We start from the raw sequence: 20,692 nt of genomic DNA on the forward strand, positions 1-20,692 counted from the left end.
CACTTCTGTGTCTGTGTCATTCTTGGTCCCTGAGTTTGGTTCTTCTGATTGCTCCGTCGACTAGATCCTTCAACTCATATAGCTTTATACCTAGACAAAGTAATAATCTAATTAATAAAGTAGTTTAGACATTTTACATTTTGCAATAAATGATGATAAATTGTGTTTTTCAGAAATGGCTCAGACTCTATGTTTCAGTCTTCTTGTCATCGGTGAGTTTGTGTTTCTGGTTTTATGTCGTGTGAATATATTCTGTGTGTTTTAATAAAGACTCAAACTGTCTCTTTCAGCTCTCTGTTCAATATCTGAATGCATTCAGCGTCGCTATCACTATATAAACATGAATAAGAACTGGACTGAAGCTCAGAGATACTGCAGAGAGAACTACACAGATCTGGCCACAGTCAACAACATCAATGACATGAACGAGCTGATAAAGACTGTGAGTTACAGTGAGTGGTATGCCTGGATTGGACTGAAGAGAACAGATGTTTATAAATGGAAGTGGTCTCTGGGTGATCCTGTGAAATATCTGAACTGGGAAACTGAACCATCGACTGACACAAATAATTGTGCTGTTATGAGAAATGGAACGTGGCGTCAGCAGGACTGTAATGTGAGGTCACAGTTCATCTGCTACAATGGTGAGTGACAACAAACCTTCACTTCACAAATCATAACATGACTAAAGGTTTACTCTGGATGTGTTAATGGTTTGTGAAGAACAGATGTAAAGAGACAATCAAACACATGCTGCACTAACTCAAGACTTTCAGAAGAAAAGAGTTTCTGTAGATTGACATCTGAACTGTGAGTGTAATGAGAATGAATGAAAATCATGACATTTACATTTAGTCATTTCACGAGTTCGCCCCCGCAAATTCTGGCTGTACTGGCGTACTGTCCGGGGAGAGGGCTCCGGGCTCTTAGCTCCCGTCCGAGCCCAGAGCGCTCCCCCTTTTACCGGGAAGGGAGCCCAGAGCCCGGACCGAGCCCTGAGCGCCCATTCCCCCGGCTGCCAGAGGCAGGGGCGGAAAAAGGAGAGGAGTCGGGTGTGCAGTAACTTACCCAACACTAGTGATTTGTAATAAAAGAGCAATAGTACGATAGGTGCTAATACAAAGTTACTAGTTTCGACAAAAGCCAGAACAATACCTGTTGAGAGAAGAGAGTGTTATTAATATTATAATTTTTTTCAATTGTCTGTCAAGTATTCACAGAAGAGGTGGGTTTTAAGTAGTTTTTTCAAGGTTGTGAGAGCTGTGGTTGACCGGATCGAGTTAGGAAGAATGTTCTACCAGGAAGGAGTTGTGAAGGAGAATGAGCGGGAAAGCAATTAAATGCCTTTATGAGAAAGCATTACATTTACTCATTTGGCAGATGCTTTAATCCAAAGCGGCACATTACTGCAGAGCAATCAGGGGTAAGGTGCCTCGCTCAAGGGCACTTCAGTCATGACCTGCTGGCACTGAGATTCGAACCGGCAACCTTCTGATCACAAGCCCAACGCTCTAACCACTACAGGGTTCTTGATGGGGTGTAGGAGTTTAGTAGGGTGTGAAAGTATGCCGTTGCAGATCCAGTGATAGTCCTGTAGGCAAACATCAGTGACTTGAATCTGATCCGGGCTTCAACCGGTAACCAGTGGAGAGAGATGAAAAGGGGTGTTACATGAGCCCTTTTTGGGCTGTTGGAAAACGAGGCGTGCTGCTGCGTTTTGAACCAGCTGAAGTGGTTTTATAGTCTTTGCAGGAAGACCAGCAAGGAGAGCATTGCAGTAGTCCAACCTTGAGATTACCAGGGCCTGGACAAGGAGTTGTGCTGCATGCTCCGTGAGAAAGGGTCGAACCTGAAGAAGGCATATCGACAGGATCGCGTTGTCTTTGCGATGTGATCTTTGAAGGACAGCTCCTCATCAAATGTGACTCAGAGGTTCCTGGCTGATTCGGAGGGAGTGATTGTGGAATTACCGAGTTGGATGGTGAGATCATGTTGCACCGTGGGATGTGCTGGAAACACGAGCAGTTCTGTCTTGGCCAGGTTCAGCTGGAGGTGATGTTCCTTCATCCAAACTTGGTTGAAAACTTCCCTTTCAAGAGTTTTCACAATAAAAGTGAGGAGAGAGCTGTCGGTAGTAGTGGGGTCCAATGTGGGTTTCTTAAGTAGGGGCGTGACCTGGGTGTGTTTGAATGTGGATGGAAAAGTGCCGGTGAGTAGGGAGGCGTGATGATGTGTGAGTGCCGGTGTGAGTGTGCTGGATGTGGCCTGAAGGCAATGGGAGGCGATTGGGTTTAGGGGACAGGTGGTGGGGACAGGAGAGATGTCGGGTGACTTCGGTGTCAGTCAGTGGGGCGAAAGAGGAGAGTTCGATGTTTGAAGTGAGGGTGGTGTGTACTGAGGTCTGCGGTGCTAAGAATTGTTTGCTGATGGCTGATGTTTTCTCAGTGAAAAATACAACAAAGTCCTTTGCAGTCAAAGATGTAGTGGGCGGGGGAGGAGGGGCCAAAGAAGAGAGTTAAAAGTCTTGAAAAGCTGCTGAGTGTTTGGTGCATTGCTCAGGAGGGGGTGGCACGAGCTGGTCTGGAGGACAGAGGACAGAGATTCTCTAGACAGGATGTAAGTGTGGAGCATTAGGTATCGGTGGCAGTGTCAGCATCTAGTGATGCAAAGTTGGAGGGAAGAGAGGATGTCACTTTAGCAGAGAGGGTGCTAGGGGAGAGAGTGAAGGTTCCGTCTAAAAAAAACAGGTGGTGGTGTTGGTGTAGTGCTTGTAGGGAGGTCCATGTTGAAAGTGATGAAGAAATGTGAAGAGGTGTGACTTTAATGTTGTCTGTGGTGCAGTTACGGGTGTAGATGGGATCAAGCTGGTTTCCTGATCCGTGAGTACCGGCTGTGGCAAGGCATGTGAGGTCGAATGAGGCTGTGAGAGTGTTGAAGTCAGAAGCATAAGGTTTGTCGAGGTGGATGTTGAAATCCCCAAACACTACGAGAGGGCCACCATCCTCCGGAAATGATGAGAGCAGCAAATCTAACTCTTCAACGAAGTTATGCAGAGGACCTGGGGGGCAGGAAACTACGACAATACTGAGCTGAGTAGGAGAAGTTATATTGACAGCGTGGTATTCAAATGAATAGTTGCTGCATAGGGAATATAGTGTGGAATATTTAGCACACAAGGGCTGACGCTTACCACGCCAGCACAGAGGCACTGCTTAAGTATGTGTTATGATGAGCGTGAATGAAAAGTTCTTAACACACCTTCTAGATTAGTAAAACAAAGCCGAACGACTTGAATGGGCCACGGATCAAACAGCGATCAACTAGCTCCATGATTTTAAGTGGAAAACTATAATGTCTAGCCGTAACAAGCGGCTAATGGCAACTTAATGTGTATACAGTAACACAGTACTCAAACCGAATAACAAACGCTAACACCTTAACACTCAGTCAATGAGTAATTAAACAAGCTCAAATAATCTTAACTAACAACAGGCAACAGTCCAGTTCAACAGTTAAAACAAGATAACAGGGTAAATAGCTGACTATTCGTTTCTGCCTTTTTGTCATGAGACTTGAATCTTTATTTCCTTCTACAGAGAACACTAGGAGACACATCATTGATTCTTCTAGTAAAACGTGGAGAGAAGCTCAGAGATTCTGCAGACAGTATCATACTGATCTGACCAGTGTGAGGAACCAGACTGACCATCAACTGATTCACAACATCATTAATAATCCTCAGACATCTGTCTGGATTGGTCTGTTCAGAGACTCGTGGGAGTGGTCAGATAACAGTGACTCCGCCTTCAGATACTGGGCACCTCCAGAACCGAATGCTGTTGGTTCTGATCCACTATGTACAGATATCACAATGAATGCTCAGGGTCAATGGAATGATGCACCTTGCAGTTACTCTAAGTTCTTTGTGTGTCATGAAGGTGTGTTATTAAAAGTCAATGTGTGTGTTTGATGACAGATCTGATCTCAGTTCAGTCACAGTGTTTGTGTTTTGTTGTGTGTTCAGATGGGCTGATATTGATCCAGAAGAATCTGAGCTGGACTGAAGCTTTGAGTTACTGCAGAGAGAATCACGTGGATCTGGTTTCAGTGGATTCAGAGGAGATTCAGCTCATGGTGACTGAAGTTCTTCATCAGGCCTCGACTGCTCAGGTGTGGCTGGGGTTACACTATTACTGTCTCATGGATCTCTGGATTTGGGTACGAGGAGAGGTCGTCTGCTATCAGAATTGGGCTCCAGAGGGTCAGTATCATCTGGATGACTGCAGCGGTGAACACAGAGCTGGAGCGGTTCAATCTGGAGGAGATCATCTCTGGATCAGCCGTCCTCGATCTCAACAACTCAACTTCATCTGCACCAGAAGAGATTCAACATGAACAGATGTGTGTCTGCTGCTATCTGTGATGCACAATATTATCATTTCTGACTCAATTTAGCCAGACACACTTGCCCATCAAAAGAAAGAAAGTGTCCTGATGCAGTTTGTTGAGGTTCCAGTTGATCTTGGCTGGATGTGATTAGAGAGAACCAGTTGATGCAAAGGGTCCGTATCTGGAAAGACAAGATGGTAGCCTGGCACAAACTTAGGGGTCCGGGTGAAGAGAAAAGCACCAGCCCAACGGAAGAGAAGGTGGTCTCTTTTAAGCTGTAAGGGTGTCGCTGACGCAATCAGGAGATGGCACCTTTGGAGGGAAAGTTAATTGTCTTTGTCTTCCAACATGGTGTTTTGCATGTGGAAGCTCATTAGATGTACACTAAGGTGCTAGTGTGTAAACGCCCTTTAAACTTCTAAGAGTTTAATTGTCGTGAATGTGGAAGAGAGCCCAAGTGCAGGCAGACACAGGGGATGACGGGGTTAACAAGAGTTTTAATAATAAAACTGGAACAAAACATAAACACCCTCGATGGGGAAAACACTAACTAAACTCAAAAACAGAAAAAAAATACTTCCCACGTGGGGGCAAATACAAACTACCAGAAATACAAACTACCAGAAATACAAACTACCAGAAATACAAACTACCAGAAATACAAACTACCAGAAATACAAACTACCAGAAATACAAACTACCAGAAATACAAACTACCAGAAATACAAACTACCAGAAATACAAACTACCAGAAATACAAACTACCAGAAATACAAACTACCAGAAATACAAACTACCAGAAATACACGATACAGGAACTAGGAACTAGGAACTAGGAACTGGCTGATTCACGTGGATCTGGTTTCAGTGGATTCAGAGGAGATTCAGCTCATGGTGACTGAAGTTCTTCATCAGGCCTCGACTGCTCAGGTGTGGCTGGGGTTACACTATTACTGTCTCATGGATCTCTGGATTTGGGTACGAGGAGAGGTCGTCTGCTATCAGAATTGGGCTCCAGAGGGTCAGTATCATCTGGATGACTGCAGCGGTGAACACAGAGCTGGAGCGGTTCAATCTGGAGGAGATCATCTCTGGATCAGCCGTCCTCGATCTCAACAACTCAACTTCATCTGCACCAGAAGAGATTCAACATGAACAGATGTGTGTCTGCTGCTATCTGTGATGCACAATATTATCATTTCTGACTCAATTTAGCTTTCTAAGTAACTGTTGAATGATGAACATATAGATGTATTTTGACACTTCTGTGGTGTTTCTTGTTGAAATTTTCAGAGTTAAATGACATTTATTGGTTGATGTTTAGAGTTTAATAGCAGATGATAGTGATGTGTGTTTGTTTAACTCTTTCAGAATCTGATTCTTTAATCACAATATTCTGTAAGTGAAATAACATATAAACATAATAACATATATATAACATATATAATTCAAATAAAGTTTAATCTAGAGACGGTATTTTCTCTCCTGATGTTTTACTTCAGCGGACTCATAGAAGACTAGAGAGAGAACAGAATGAAGGGCTTGTGTGTGTGTGTGTGTGTCAGTTTTCATATGTGTCATGTCAAGCGGTTCTTCATTGTAGGTCTATAGGATGTTTTCTTTTGTGTCTGTTGTTCAAACACTGTAAGTCTGATCACTTAGAAAAGTCACAGCACACGTTTCAATAAGCCTGTTGATTCAAACAAGCATCATGAAATAACCAGTTGCTCACTGGCAAGTGTGTCACTTTGGTTTGAGAAGTTGGGGGGGGACATGAACCTGAATCTGTGGTCGGATGGAAGACGAGCCAGATGAAAACGCTTAAATAGGTTTAACACAGTGTTGTCTAGTTTTTTGTAGTGAGTATACGCTGATCACCCCCAGCCTACACTCCCGTCCCAGATCAACGACCCATGAGCACCACCGCAGACTCACGCATGCATATATAATCAAGGGCATTCCTGAAAGATTCGGCTTGTGAAGTTGGGTAGTTAGAAGCAATTTAATCCCCTTACAGTTATGTTAATGTACAAATATGCAAATTCTATTCACGAATACGCAGCGTTTTTAAAAGTGGGGTGAGTTATCAGCAGAAAGTATATACACCAGGGTAGGGGATTCAATGAGAAACAGTATTATTTATTTATTTATTCAGAAGATCAATAACCTCAACAAAACATCAGTTTCTTACTTGTAAAGCACCTTTGTTAAAAGGATTAATGATGAATCCATTAATGAGACGAAGTTTGATACTTGCATGTCTTGCCCATCAAAAGAAAGAAAGTGTCCTGATGCAGTTTGTTGAGGTTCCAGTTGATCTTGGCTGGATGTGATTAGAGAGAACCAGTTGATGCAAAGGGTCCGTATCTGGAAAGACAAGATGGTAGCCTGGCACAAACTTAGGGGTCCGGGTGAAGAGAAAAGCACCAGCCCAACGGAAGAGAAGGTGGTCTCTTTTAAGCTGTAAGGGTGTCGCTGACGCAATCAGGAGATGGCACCTTTGGAGGGAAAGTTAATTGTCTTTGTCTTCCAACATGGTGTTTTGCATGTGGAAGCTCATTAGATGTACACTAAGGTGCTAGTGTGTAAACGCCCTTTAAACTTCTAAGAGTTTAATTGTCGTGAATGTGGAAGAGAGCCCAAGTGCAGGCAGACACAGGGGATGACGGGGTTAACAAGAGTTTTAATAATAAAACTGGAACAAAACATAAACACCCTCGATGGGGAAAACACTAACTAAACTCAAAAACAGAAAACAAATACTTCCCACGTGGGGGCAAATACAAACTACCAGAAATACAAACTACCAGAAATACAAACTACCAGAAATACAAACTACCAGAAATACAAACTACCAGAAATACAAACTACCAGAAATACAAACTACCAGAAATACAAACTACCAGAAATACAAACTACCAGAAATACAAACTACCAGAAATACAAACTACCAGAAATACAAACTACCAGAAATACAAACTACCAGAAATACAAACTACCAGAAATACACGATACAGGAACTAGGAACTAGGAACTAGGAACTGGCTGATTCACGTGGATCTGGTTTCAGTGGATTCAGAGGAGATTCAGCTCATGGTGACTGAAGTTCTTCATCAGGCCTCGACTGCTCAGGTGTGGCTGGGGTTACACTATTACTGTCTCATGGATCTCTGGATTTGGGTACGAGGAGAGGTCGTCTGCTATCAGAATTGGGCTCCAGAGGGTCAGTATCATCTGGATGACTGCAGCGGTGAACACAGAGCTGGAGCGGTTCAATCTGGAGGAGATCATCTCTGGATCAGCCGTCCTCGATCTCAACAACTCAACTTCATCTGCACCAGAAGAGATTCAACATGAACAGATGTGTGTCTGCTGCTATCTGTGATGCACAATATTATCATTTCTGACTCAATTTAGCTAGGAACTAGGAACTAGGAACTAGGAACTAGGAACTAGGAACCTATACACACTAGCAGGGAACATGTACAGGAAGTACAAGTACAAGTATAACGAACAAGCACAAGACAATAGACATGAGGGCATCTTATAGGAAAACTAACAAAGGAGGGGTCTCAGGCACTACACAGGTGAACAGATAAACGCCATTGTGCTGTCGCGACAGAGGGGGACCCCGCCTGGCATTGCATGAGCCTCGTCGGCCTCATTCTTTTCATGTAGTATCACGTACACTGTGAAAAATCTTCAGTATTTTTTGCAGACCAGTATTTTTTTTCTGACAACAGGTTTTTTACGTGAAAACTACAGAATTTCATTGTTTATTTTACAGGCATGTGTAGACAACACAACCTAAACAACACACAGGGAAGCCCACGATTCTGTCAAGCCTTGTCATAAACACTAACTGCTATTAAATTAATCCTTATTAAACGAAAAAAGTAAAAATGTGTTTCTTCCCCATTGAAGTCTATTATAAGGAAACAGCTTAACATAGCCTACCGAAACAAAACCATTTGATTGAAACCAATGTTCCGTGATCTATTTTAAGAGCGAGCATGCGACATGGGCATCGGCACAGGCAGACTCGCTGTGTCCTGCTCGGTCTTGGTAGCCTTCTTCTCTGTGGCGATGATGGCATGAGGTTAAAGTCATTTGAAAGTGAGGGGGACACGAACAGAATTAAAAAATGTTCAACTGCACAAACACTATTATCACCATCACTTACAGACTCCACTGTCACTTTATTTCTGTTGTACGTTTATAAAAGTTCTTATGGAGAATTAACACAAGTTTACATGTTGATGACTTTTGTTTAGTCGCCATTATGGTGATGAGTGTTTGGTTTTTGTCATAAAACTTTCTCTAGTTTTATAACTGTGTGTTGAAACAGACGAAAAGAATAGCTCAGCAAAAATGATGTTATTTCATAATTTGTTAGGACTGTCATTACATGTTTTAGAGTTTAGGCACCGATTTAAAGAGATTTTGTCGTCCTCATTTATGTTAATATAGAAGAATAGAATGAGCTTTATTGCCAGGTATGTTCACACATACGAGGAATTTGTTTTCGCGACAGAAGTCATTATTCTACAAAAAATACAAATAAGTAGGTACGGAGACAATATACAAATTGACAATTGTATGGCAGGTATATTACAATAAGCAGTTATGTATGTACAGGTATATTATGTGCAAAACATTTAAGTGTACACTGAGTATGTGTGTTGGATAAATGAGTGTATGTGCATGCAAATATAAATAGTGTAGTGTGTTCCACGGTTATATCAAGTGTTCATAAGATGGATTGCCTGAGGGAAGAAACTGTTCCTGTGTCTGGTCGTTCTGGTGCTCAGAGCTCTGTAGCGTCGACCAGATGGCAACCAAGAGGGAAAAAGGGAGTGTGCTGGATGTGAGGGGTCCAGAGTGATTTTGCCAGCCCTTTGGCTCACTCTAGATAAGTACAGTTCTTGAGTAGAAGGCTCAGCAGTTCGGACTACCCTCTGTAGTATTCTGAGGTCAGATTTAGAAGCTGAACTGAAGCAGACAGTTACTGAAGTGCAGAGGATGGATTCAATGATGGTGGAGTAGAACTGTTTCAGCAGCTCCTGTGGCAGGTTAAACGTCCTCAGCTGGCGAAGGAAGTACAACCTCTGCTGGGCCTTTTTCACAATGTAGTCAATGTGAATATCCCACTTCAGTTCCTGAGAGATTGTGGTGCCCAGCAACCTGAATAACTCCACTGCAGTCACAGTGCTGTTCATGATGGTGAGTGGGGGGAGTGCAGGGGGGTTTCTCCTGAAGTCCACGATCATCTCCACTGTTTTGAGGGTGTAAAGCTCCAGGTTGTTGAGAGTGCACCAGACAGCCAGCTCTTTAACCTCCTGCCTGTATGCAGACTCGTCACCGTCCTGAACAAGGCCGATGAGTGTGGTGTCGTCTGCAAACTTCAGGAGCTTGATTGTACGGGTGCTGGACGTGTATTTCCCAGCCTCACTAGCTGCTGCCTGTCTGTCAGGAAGCTGTTGAGTTTGGGCAGGATGAGGTTTGGGATGATAGTGTTAAAGGCCGAGCTGAAGTCCACAAACAGGATCCTCACATAAGTCCCTGGTCTGTCTAGGTGTTGCAGGACATAATGCAGTCCAATGTTTACTGCATCGTCCACAGACCTGTTTGCTCTGTAGGCAAACTGAAGAGGATCCAGTAAGGGGCCAGTGATGTCCTTCAGGTGGGCCAGCACCAGTTTTTCAAATTACTTCATGACCACAGACGTTAGAGCCACATGCCTGTAGTCATTCAGTCCTGTAATTTTGGATTTCTTTGGGATGGGGATGATGGACTTCGCACAACTCCAGCGATCTGTTGAAGATTTGTGTGAAGATGGGGGCCAGCTGGTCAGCACAGGATTTCAGACAAGCTGCTGTAACACAGTCTGGGCCTGGTGATTTTTTCCTTTTCTGCTTCCGGAAGATCTGGCGCACCTCATCCTCGCTTATCTGTATTGCAGGTGTGGGGGAGAGGGGGGATGCAGGAGGTATGAATGGTGATGGTGGTTGTTTGGAGAGATGTTCAGGGCGGATTGCAGGAGTGGATGGTGTGAACGGTTGTTTGGAGAGGGGTTCAGGGTGGGTTTGCCGGAGTTGTGAATGGTGTGAACAGTTGTGTGGGGAGGCGTTCAGGGCAGGTGATGGGTGTTCTTCTTTCAAACCTGCAGTAAAACTCGTTCAGATCGTCTGCCAGTCGTTGATTCTCCACAGTAGGCCTACCATCATTACTAGGCTATTGCTATATAATTATATGAGGTTACATGCTTTATTGTTGTTGTTATTATTATTTTTATTATTATCATCAGTAGGCCTATTATCATTACTAGGCTATTGCTATAATTGGGAATTGGCACCAGACCTCTGATATTAATTTATGCTTCATTATTGTTATTATTAATAGGTGTAATAGTAGGCATCATCTACATTTTTTACAGAAGCTTGCAGGTAGGTGATGTTAATGTGTGAACTGAGACTGTACTGCTTTGCCTTGCAAAGATCCTCAATTCTTGGCTCAATGTTTGATAAACATAGCTTCAAATCATCCTCGATTTGTGCACGATTGCGGTATTTCGTTTTAACTGCAGTCATTTTTGAGAATCCTGCCTCACACAAATATGTCGACGCGAATGGCGACTTCACAGAGTTCAGGATATTCCTGCATCAATGCTGCCCAGAATGACGAAAGAGTGCAGGAGCTAAAGAGTTCCTTCAGTCTACTGTCACTCTTCAGCTCAATAAGCTGTTCCTGCATATCAATGGATTGCTCGTTTGCTGTGCACAAACGGATCTCGAACCCACGCAAAAGAGCGATAATCCTCTTTAAAGTACTTCGCAAATTGTTTTCTCATTGCTGACAGGTGCTCAGACGCTGATTGAAATAGGTAGGAGAAATCGTGTGACGTGCATGCATCAGTGATGAAGTCTGCAAGGCTGGGGAACATGTCGCAGTTCCCTTGACTGATGCCAGAGGTCTAGTTTTTGTGTGAAGGCGTGCACTTTGTCTGCAAGGAGCAAAATATGAGTTTCGCGGCCTTGCAAAGACATATCGAGGCCATTCAAGCGGTCAAATATATCGACCAAATAGGACAGAGACGCAAGCCACATAGTGTCATCCAGATGCTTCGCCAGATCTGATTTGATTTCTGTCAAAAAACACTTCACCTCCTCTCGCAGCTCATACAACCGGTGCAACACCCGCCCCCTGGAGAGCCAGCGAACTTCAGTGTGCAGAAGCAGCTGTTCATGCCCTGACCCCATCTCCTGGCAGAGGACCCCAAACAAGCGAGAGTTTAACGGCCGTGATTTGATGAGATTTATCATTTTCATGGATTGGTTTAGCACGGAGTCAAAAAGAACCGGCATTTTTTTAGCAGCTAGGGCTTCGCGATGGACCATGCAATGTGTCCATTTCACAAGTGGAGCTACTTGCTGAACGCGAGCAGCTAGGCCACACTCACGCCCCGTCATTGCCTGCGCACCATTCGTGCGTAGGCCAACACATCGGTCCCAAGCCAAATCATCAATAGTCTTGTCCCGCAGATACCTGACATAGGAGAGGAGCTGTGCCTGCCCAGCAATATCAGTGGATTCGTCCAGCTGCAGCGCATAGTAAGGACTCTTTTTAACAAACTCTATCAGTTGCTCTCTGATATCATTGGACGTGGCTACAATTCTCCTAGCGACTGTGTCATTGGACAGTGGTACTATTGGGGGGATCTAGGACTGTATGTTATTTTAGGTGGATTCGCTGGAACACCTCATCCACACAGGCACTCCGATTAGAGAGCGAGACCGGACACAGTAGAACAGTTGACGTGGCTTTAATGATGAATTACCACTCCAAATTACACACAGCTAGGTGTTTACTGTTTACTGTTTGAGCCTTTACATTGATCTGTACTGGTATCTGCTATTGAACAAATATAAATAATATATATAAGAAGGTGTGCTAACTTAATGAGCACATTTGAACTTGAACACAACTCCGTTAGCACATTAAACATCATATAAACATCGCTACAAAATAACGTTAACTTATATATGCGCCGAATATTTTGACAATTGAGAGCCACCAAATGACGAATATGAAAAAACGAATAAGACAGATCCGGACTCAGTCAGGACTCAAGGACCTTAAACTTGTGAGGCTTGCGCAGCTTCTCAAGGAGAAATCAAACAAATGAGCGCAGAACACACAAATAAATTAAATTGACATACTGCAGTTACATTTTAAAAGGTGGTGTTTTTATATTTATAACATTTGATTACAGTTCAGCAACATACATCACACGACCTGACGACCAAGAGAGCTGACAATTGACCATCACTGACCATCACCTCACGATTGAAAATGTGACACTGATTTCATATGACAGTTCAACAAACAAGTTATTAATATTAAGTCACTTAAATTTTAGACGAAATAATGACTGTTTTGTTTTTTAAGCAGCTAAAATAGATCCGATGAATCCAAACAAAGATGACAGCAGTGCATCTCACAGCAACACTCAATCATGTTTTCAACAAATCTGTTGAATCAAAGAGTCTATGACCCATTCACAAACATGTTTCATTCTTGATGAATCGGCCGTTTGAACGAATCGTTTGAATGAACGACTCGATGACTCGCTTAATAAAACCGCTTATCACCTGCATTTGCGCTCACTATCTCATTATACTATTTTATTAAATCTGTCCAAACACATTGTAATTTTTATTCAGGAGTTATGTATATACAAAACTATAACTTTTTATGGAAGTAGTTTAGTAATTAAAAAAATGTAAAAGATTAAAAAGTTTATTTCAGTATTTTTCCTCCCATCCTATAGCCTGATCGCGCCCCCCCGGTTGAGAACCCATGGTTAACGTATCTCCAAGATGAAAAGAGTAATGATGATTCATTGTGATTTACTTTATATATTTTTTTACATTGATTCAATGGTTGTTTGCTATCACAATATGGTTGTTATATCAGGTTGAACAATGACTATCATGCAATTAAACAATAATTAAGACAAGCACTGACTCACATCTTGATGTTTTATAGCTTGATTAGTTTTAGCAATAAGCAAGTTATCCAGATATTTAAGCAAATATGATTTTAATAAATGCACTGAAGCCAAAAAGCCTCCAGCAGCTCAAGAGCAGGAAAGACATGTTTTGCAGTTGTTGTTGGGTGTGGTGGGACGTTCCCGACCTTTTAAAAGCTTCGAAAGTCACCCAACAGACATCACATGTAAACGCCATCTTGATTCATACAAGATTTGCAGTAAGATTTGAAAATATTTCCGAATCCTACTCTCAAGGTTGCTTAGACTTCCTAGATAAGAGATGAATTCTGAAAAAAGCAAAAACAAAGGCAAACATCCAATAACCAAAGCTCCAAAAGTTATCAAGGCAGTAAATACAGGGATAAAGACAGCGGAGCATCTAGAAGAGGCCGTCAACAGCGATGGTGAAAATGGCTCCGTTGATTGGAGCTGCTGCACCGATGTTTGCTGCGATGATGACTGCTGCTGCTTGAGTTTCCTGACGGGTGAGAAACAGTTGCTTTGCTTCCAACAATATGATAATTTGATTATTTTCTCTAGATTGTGTAGTTTTAGTGGGGTACATTGATCAATATTGATGGCTTTTATGTTGAAATACGTACAATGTTCTAAATTAATGGCTGTCCCTTTGAGAATGGAGTAGAGTTTTGGAAAATGTGTGATAATTCATATTATATTGGAGTTCGGTTACACAGAAAACATACAAATAGAGTACAAGGGTCAGCTGTGACCTTGAGCAAGGCATCTTACCCCTGATTGCTCTGCAGTAATGTGCCACTGTAAAAAAGTCGCTTTGGATAAAAGCGTCTGCCAAATGAATAAATATAAATGTAAATGTACATAGATTGTCTCCTTGGATATGATATAGCCATGGAAATATTTAAGAGAATACTTGCAATTTTCACTTCAAATCAAAATTTCCAGATGTATTGTTGCCATTCCTGTCCAATCCCGGACAACAAGCTGAGCTCTTGAAATCTGGACTTACATTGAGCTCATTTACTTTCAGTGCTTGCAATGGTGTTTAGTTATCATCACATTAAGCTCCGAGCCAATTTCAATATTAGCCTGCTTTGCCATAACAAATGCATTTCAACACACTGTTGGCCAAAGAAATGAAAGAGTCAAGAGTCTAAAGCAAACACTGATCACAGTAATGGAGGTTTGATGAAATATCAGCATATTCACAACATTAATCGCGGGTGTAAAAGTGATATTGATTCAATACAATTAACATTGACAGATCAAACATTTTTAACATTGATTTTATGATTCCTAGATGTTAGCTTTCTGTCTGGGGTGTCTATTGTATTTCAATAGAATTAAGCCTGAGTAGTGAAATATATTCATCCCAGATTATTAGAAAACATATTTTACCTAAACTTTTTCTTAATACATGTAGATATTTTGATGTTGCATTCATTAGAAGTGAATATGAACTTGTTTTCTTTGGAGTATTTGAAGTCCAAAAAATACAGATCATAAGATCTTTTCTTTTCACCTGTTTCCCAGCTTTCATTTTCTGCAAATAGAAACACATTTTTATTTGATATATGGGAGAAATATTGTTAGTGTTTTACAGAATGAGACAAAAACATTTAATTTCACAAACTCACACCTATTAATAGTAAATTCAGAAAAACATAAATGTTTCTTAAAAATGGTCTCTTTTTGTTTTCCGCAGGTTTGTGCAGTGATAGCGAGTAGATGGATTTCTGGGCAGCTCCAGTAAAGAACATCATCAACACAAGGACAACAGCACTGCAAACTACAGTCAACATCATTTGTGTCATTTTGAATCTTAACATCATCGTTAAAAAAAATACAAACAAAACTTGTTTGTTTTACTAGATCCTATAATGTTGAAATTACTAAAACATGTATGAATGTATGAACATATATCAATTTTTGTTGCATCTTGTCCGATTTTTTTGTTTCAGCCAGCAGAACATAGTTGATGCAAAGATGAATAAAAATGTATTTTAATCACATTGTCAGAAAAAAGTTATTGCCACCCAAACCCTGGTGCGCACCAAGCAAGCAGATTGAGAGCGCTGAAAAGATGGGTCTCGGTTCACATTTAAACGAACTCTAGCACGGTTCCACTGAAATATGAACGCAACACAGACCAAAGGCATCAAACCGATCAAAAAACAGGAAGTTATAACAATATACGACTCATAAATCAAGTGATTTGGTCATATAAAAGGAGGATGTGAGCTTGAACATTGAACTGAGGAATCCTTGGCACCGTTTTGACTTCTTTAAACACTTCGTGAGGTCTTCGCCAGATACAACAATGGTGACAATCATCAAAATAATTCAGATAAACAGATCAACTGCAATGCATGCTGGGAGCCAAGAATGAGTTTTGTACTATGATGTTACCCAGCATGCATTGCAGCATAAAGCTTTCTTATGTTGACTGCGACCATTGTTGAGTTTCATACACCGATTCTTCGTGTCAGTAACAACCTATATTTGGTTGGTCCCTCAGGTAATTCAAAACTTTAACCATAATCTGTGCTGCTCAACTGCTATAAATGTTACAGTTTCCAAATATATAGAGACCGTATGTGTCCCACGAATAATACTACAAAGTAAATATTTTGGCAAAAGTCAGAGAAAAAATCTGATCGTGATTAAACCTAACCTAACCCTAACACTAACCCTAACCCTAAACACAATGTAATAAACAACAAAAACCAATTTATAAAGTTCAGCCTACTTAATATTAGATCACTAAATTCAAAGGCAGTTATTGTAAATGAAATGATCACAGACAACAGTTTTGATATACTTTGTCTTACCGATACCTGGCTTAAACCAAATGATTATTTCGGTCTAAATGAGTGAACCCCACCAAGCTACTGTTATATTCATGAGCCACGTCCGGTTGGTCTTGGTCCCTATACTGATTTCCTGAAAGAGTTCGCGGACTTCCTATCGGACATACTGGTTAATACAAATTGTTGGAGATTTTAATATCCACATACACTCAAAAAAATTAAACGTTGTATTTACTTAAAAAAACTTTGTCAAGTGGGTTCCACAGAGCTTTGTCAAGTAATCTCAACAAACAAAATGTAAGTTGTATTTACTAAAAAAAGTTTGTGTAAAGTTGACAATATAAATGTCGTATGAACTAAAGAAAACCTAGTAAAGTCACTATAACATATACTTAATGTTATGCTAAATTTACGAACATTTAGTGTGCAATAAACATTTAAGGATTTCAGTTGCTTTGTAAATAGAAGCCATACAAGTGTTCAAGAAAAACATTAAATAATCAGACTTACTATTTTTCAGAAACAGATAGCTTTTTATTTGCAATACAAACAAGTCTTGCACTTTTTTTTTTCTTCAATAAATTCTACAAGCATGACAATTCGTGTCTAACGCACCCCAAAGTGCTACAGAACTTGACCCTCATAGAAAGGAATGAGGCATGTTTTTTTATACAAAAAATAAACACAAAAACAATATTGTTTTTCAAACAGCAGTATTGTACTGGAATTAAACTAAACATCAGTTAATTATTCCATAAGTTTATTTTTAAGTACCTGCATTTTGTGTGAAAGTTTGCTTGCATCAAGTTCCAGTAACAGCTTTTGAAGAAACTCAAAGGTGTACTTGAGATCACATGGATAGCTAAGATTCAAGGTATATATTACTCCCAAGAGGAGAGCACAAGCCTTGGTGACATCTCGTAGATCTTGAAGCACTTTCACTCCTTCAACAATGATCCCATCATCCATTGGTGGTTGTTGAGGTCCTGCACCTTCAGCTCGGACAATGAAAATTCCAATGACTGTATTAGCCATGTCTCTCTCAGCTTTCTCCAAGTCATTGTCCTAAAACAAATATCAAAAGTTAATTAGTTTTAAAACATGAAACTTACTTTTACAACAGCACGTCCTATATTAATATCATAATGAATAGAAAAGGTTTAAAAAAATGACAGTCACTTAAAGGGCTTCTTACACTGTATATGTGGCAAGCGTAATTTTTTTAATATGCGTTTTAGATCACATATATGTTCCCTCTTTTCTGTTGATTCTAACTGCAGGAAACATGCGGAATATGCATGCACCCATACTGAATGGGTCCTTAATTTTAGCTTGAACTAATTTAAGTGTGTAATTTAATGTTTTATTTGAATATTAGTTTAAATAAAAATACAACTTAAAGTTTAGAATCAAACTGCCTTATGTTGTGTATGCAATTGTGCACTGAAAATGACCAAATAGCCCCACCTATTAACCCATAGAGTCCAACCAGCACCAATAGAAGTATTACCGGTTTGAACTAAGGATAGCATTAGGGGTGTGCGATATCACTATTTTTGATCATGGGCGATTAAATTGTCTCCACGATGTGCTTTTGAATAAATATCGTAGTATCATGCAACCATAAGTACATTCTATGAGTTGCAGTTCTGGCCCTTCTGTCCCAACATGACGTACAACATGAGGTACATTCACATCACATACAGAGGTAGTGTTACACTCACGGGACACTGCAGTTCACAAAAGTTCATTATTTGCATGTGCTTTAAAGCCTTGCCGGTTAAACATTTAATTTGTGTACTGATGCTCTGTTCTAACATGCGCTTTTCTGAGCGCGTACACCCGGAGCTCACAGGCACTAAAAACCTGACAAACAGCCCCTGCTGGACTACATTATCTTTCGAGTCTTATTGCGCTAATACTGTCAAATACACACAAGGTTTACATAAACACAGTTGCTTATGTCTAAAGTGAATGCAAAGATTTGAGAGAAAACCGGGTGTGCGTCATATTCGATGCATGCCGGTCTTAAAGTGACAGTAGCTTATAGTAAACATTCTGCCGTTTGTCCTTCAAGGAATAGTTAACCAAAAATGCAAATTCTTTCATTATTTACTCACCCTAAAGTTGTTTCAAACCTGTATTTCTTTATTTCTTGTGCTGAGCACAAAGGAAGATGTTTTGAAAAATGTGGCTGGTCCCCATTGATTTCCAGAGTAGGAAAAACTATACAATGGAAGTCACTGGGGACCAGCAACTGTTTGGTTAGCCATATTCTTCAAAATAACTTATTTTCAACAGAAGAAAGACAATTATTCAGGTTTAAAACTTGAGAGAATAAATGATGACAATTTTCACTTAGGCCAAAATATCCCTTCAATGTTAATACAAAAAAAAAAAACCCAAGGAGAAAATCACTCACTGCTCTTGACTGAGAACTTTAATAATAGACTTTACTTTATAAATTATACACTGATTCTTATTAAGGCTATGTAGAAAATTTTAGCCATACAAAATCACGTGATCGCTTGCTTTCTGAAACTGTAATGTTCTGCACGTTGCTTGCTTCTGACGGAGTAATGGTTTGTGCGGCCTATACGCACGTGGAAATATGAAAATATACATTTCAGTGTGATAAGCAACATAAACGCGCACATCAATCTGATTAACTTAACGTCATGGGCGAAGCTAGCCCCTTTTTCAGCACCCCTAAAAAGAAGCTCAGCACCCCTAAAACTTGGAGTAAGAAATGTTGTTATTGTAAAACAAATTCGTCTTTTAGAAGGTTAAATAATGTCCAAAACATACTCCGTAGTTTGTGGTTTAAAATGTATGTGTTAAGGATGAAAATGAAACATCCCCGCTTTGCAAATGGTGTCTCTTCCTCTTCTCTTCTTCTACTTCTACTTCTTCTTCTTCTCTGTACCTGCATCGCTCAGCGCGAGCGTCATCCAGCGCGAAACACACGCGGAGTGAGAACCCGTTATGTAGTGTTGTGAATCAACTAAGTTGTCTCACACTTCTTTCCTTTTACATAGAGTTGTTCTGATTGCGAAACCATATCGGTGAGTACTGGAGTCAGTATCCTGAATCACCATGGTACACCTATAACAAGTGTTTATTTTCTGACTATTTTAGTCCAGCAGGTCGCCGCCGCTGTGGAGTAGCACAGGACCCGGGTGACTCGTCCATGGTCATAAACGGAGAGAAGTAGCGCCAGTTAATATGTTCTTCCGCAGGACGCATTCAGTTCTGTTTATTAACTGCTAGAGCGTGAAACAAAAACAACTAAACTGCGGACCTGTGTCTCTGTTGTTAAAGTTTATCATTCATTTGATACTCATTTTAACAGTCTGGAGTCATGTCAACATGACGTCACATGCGTCCTTTCTGGTCAGTCGTCATGGAAACGTGATCGCCCTGGCGTTTGGACCAGAGTGTCAGAGGAAGTGATTCTTTCAGAGTGAGGCTGGTACAGTTCTGAAAGTCTTTTAGTGCCTTGCATCAGCTCCATACATGGCTCAGGAGGACCACAGGCCAAAGCAGACTCCAGCAGCTGTGATGTCTATTGAGGATGAGTTTGCTTGAAATAATTGAACCCTAAAGGGTCATTGACAGGTTTGCCAGCCTCAAAGTGCGGCGACATAGATTAACTCTCATAAAGTAGAGCCAAATGGGGATTCAGGGGAAGTACTTCAAAGATTTCCCTCAATTTCTTTTTTTATATCTTTACTTTCTAAGACCTCTGTAAATTATCTGGATATTTTTTTCTTAATTTATTTTATTTATTGATGACTTATATTGGTTTATGAAAGTTCAGACTGGCGTGCGACCAGATATGTTAGAGTAATAACATTTTGTTGTCCAAGTACCTGGTACTTTGTTCAATGACAATAAAGATCTAATCTAACCAATCTGATGACTGTTGATACAGAAGGAGGAATATGGAGTTAAGGGTCAGGAAAAGCTGTGTGAAGAAGGTTTTGTGTTTGTTACAGGGGGCTGTCTGTGTGAACTCTCACAATTAAGCTGGTGTCCTGAAAAGGTCTTAAACCTTGTTTGGATGTGTTAGCGACCACTCATTCAGTATTTTAGGTTTAGTTAGTTCAAACGGCTCCGTTCTATCGTTCTTACTTTAAAGGGATTGCCATGCAAGGAGTTCTGTTCTGCAAAAAAAGGTGTCAAAAAAAATCTGGATTTTGGAGTTAGTTGAATCAATGTTAAAATGATTAAGTTATTTTTTCAATAGACACATTTTTAGTTTTTGTGTGAAAAGGGGGGGGGTTTGGCAGTGGGGCTCATTGGGTGCTCCCCTAAAGCTCTGACCCTAAAATCGGCCCTGCTTAACGTTATTGTTAAACGTATTGCACCCTTATACATTGTATTACGGTATTGACTACCTAAATTGTTTTATTAAGAGTTATACGGTTTTGTACGTGAAGACGTTACGTTTGTTTTACGT

General features: G+C 40.7%; 1 protein-coding gene across 1 annotated transcript; it reads left to right on the top strand.

Annotated features, from left to right (window-relative positions):
* Positions 1 to 340: 340 nt before the first annotated feature.
* On the top strand, positions 341 to 4,395 carry LOC306893307 (C-type mannose receptor 2-like; the record flags this gene model as incomplete). The annotated part of the gene is made up of 3 exons (XM_079455075.1): positions 341 to 644; positions 3,597 to 3,938; positions 4,025 to 4,395. The coding sequence occupies 3 exons, from the start codon at positions 341 to 343 to the stop codon at positions 4,393 to 4,395; spliced, it is 1,017 nt and encodes a 338-aa protein (XP_079311201.1).
* Between the last annotated feature and the right edge of the window lie 16,297 nt (positions 4,396 to 20,692).

The sequence above is a fragment of the Barbatula barbatula genome, assembly GCF_947034865.1.
Source record: "Barbatula barbatula genome assembly, chromosome: 4".
Taxonomy (NCBI): Eukaryota; Metazoa; Chordata; class Actinopteri; order Cypriniformes; family Nemacheilidae; genus Barbatula; species Barbatula barbatula.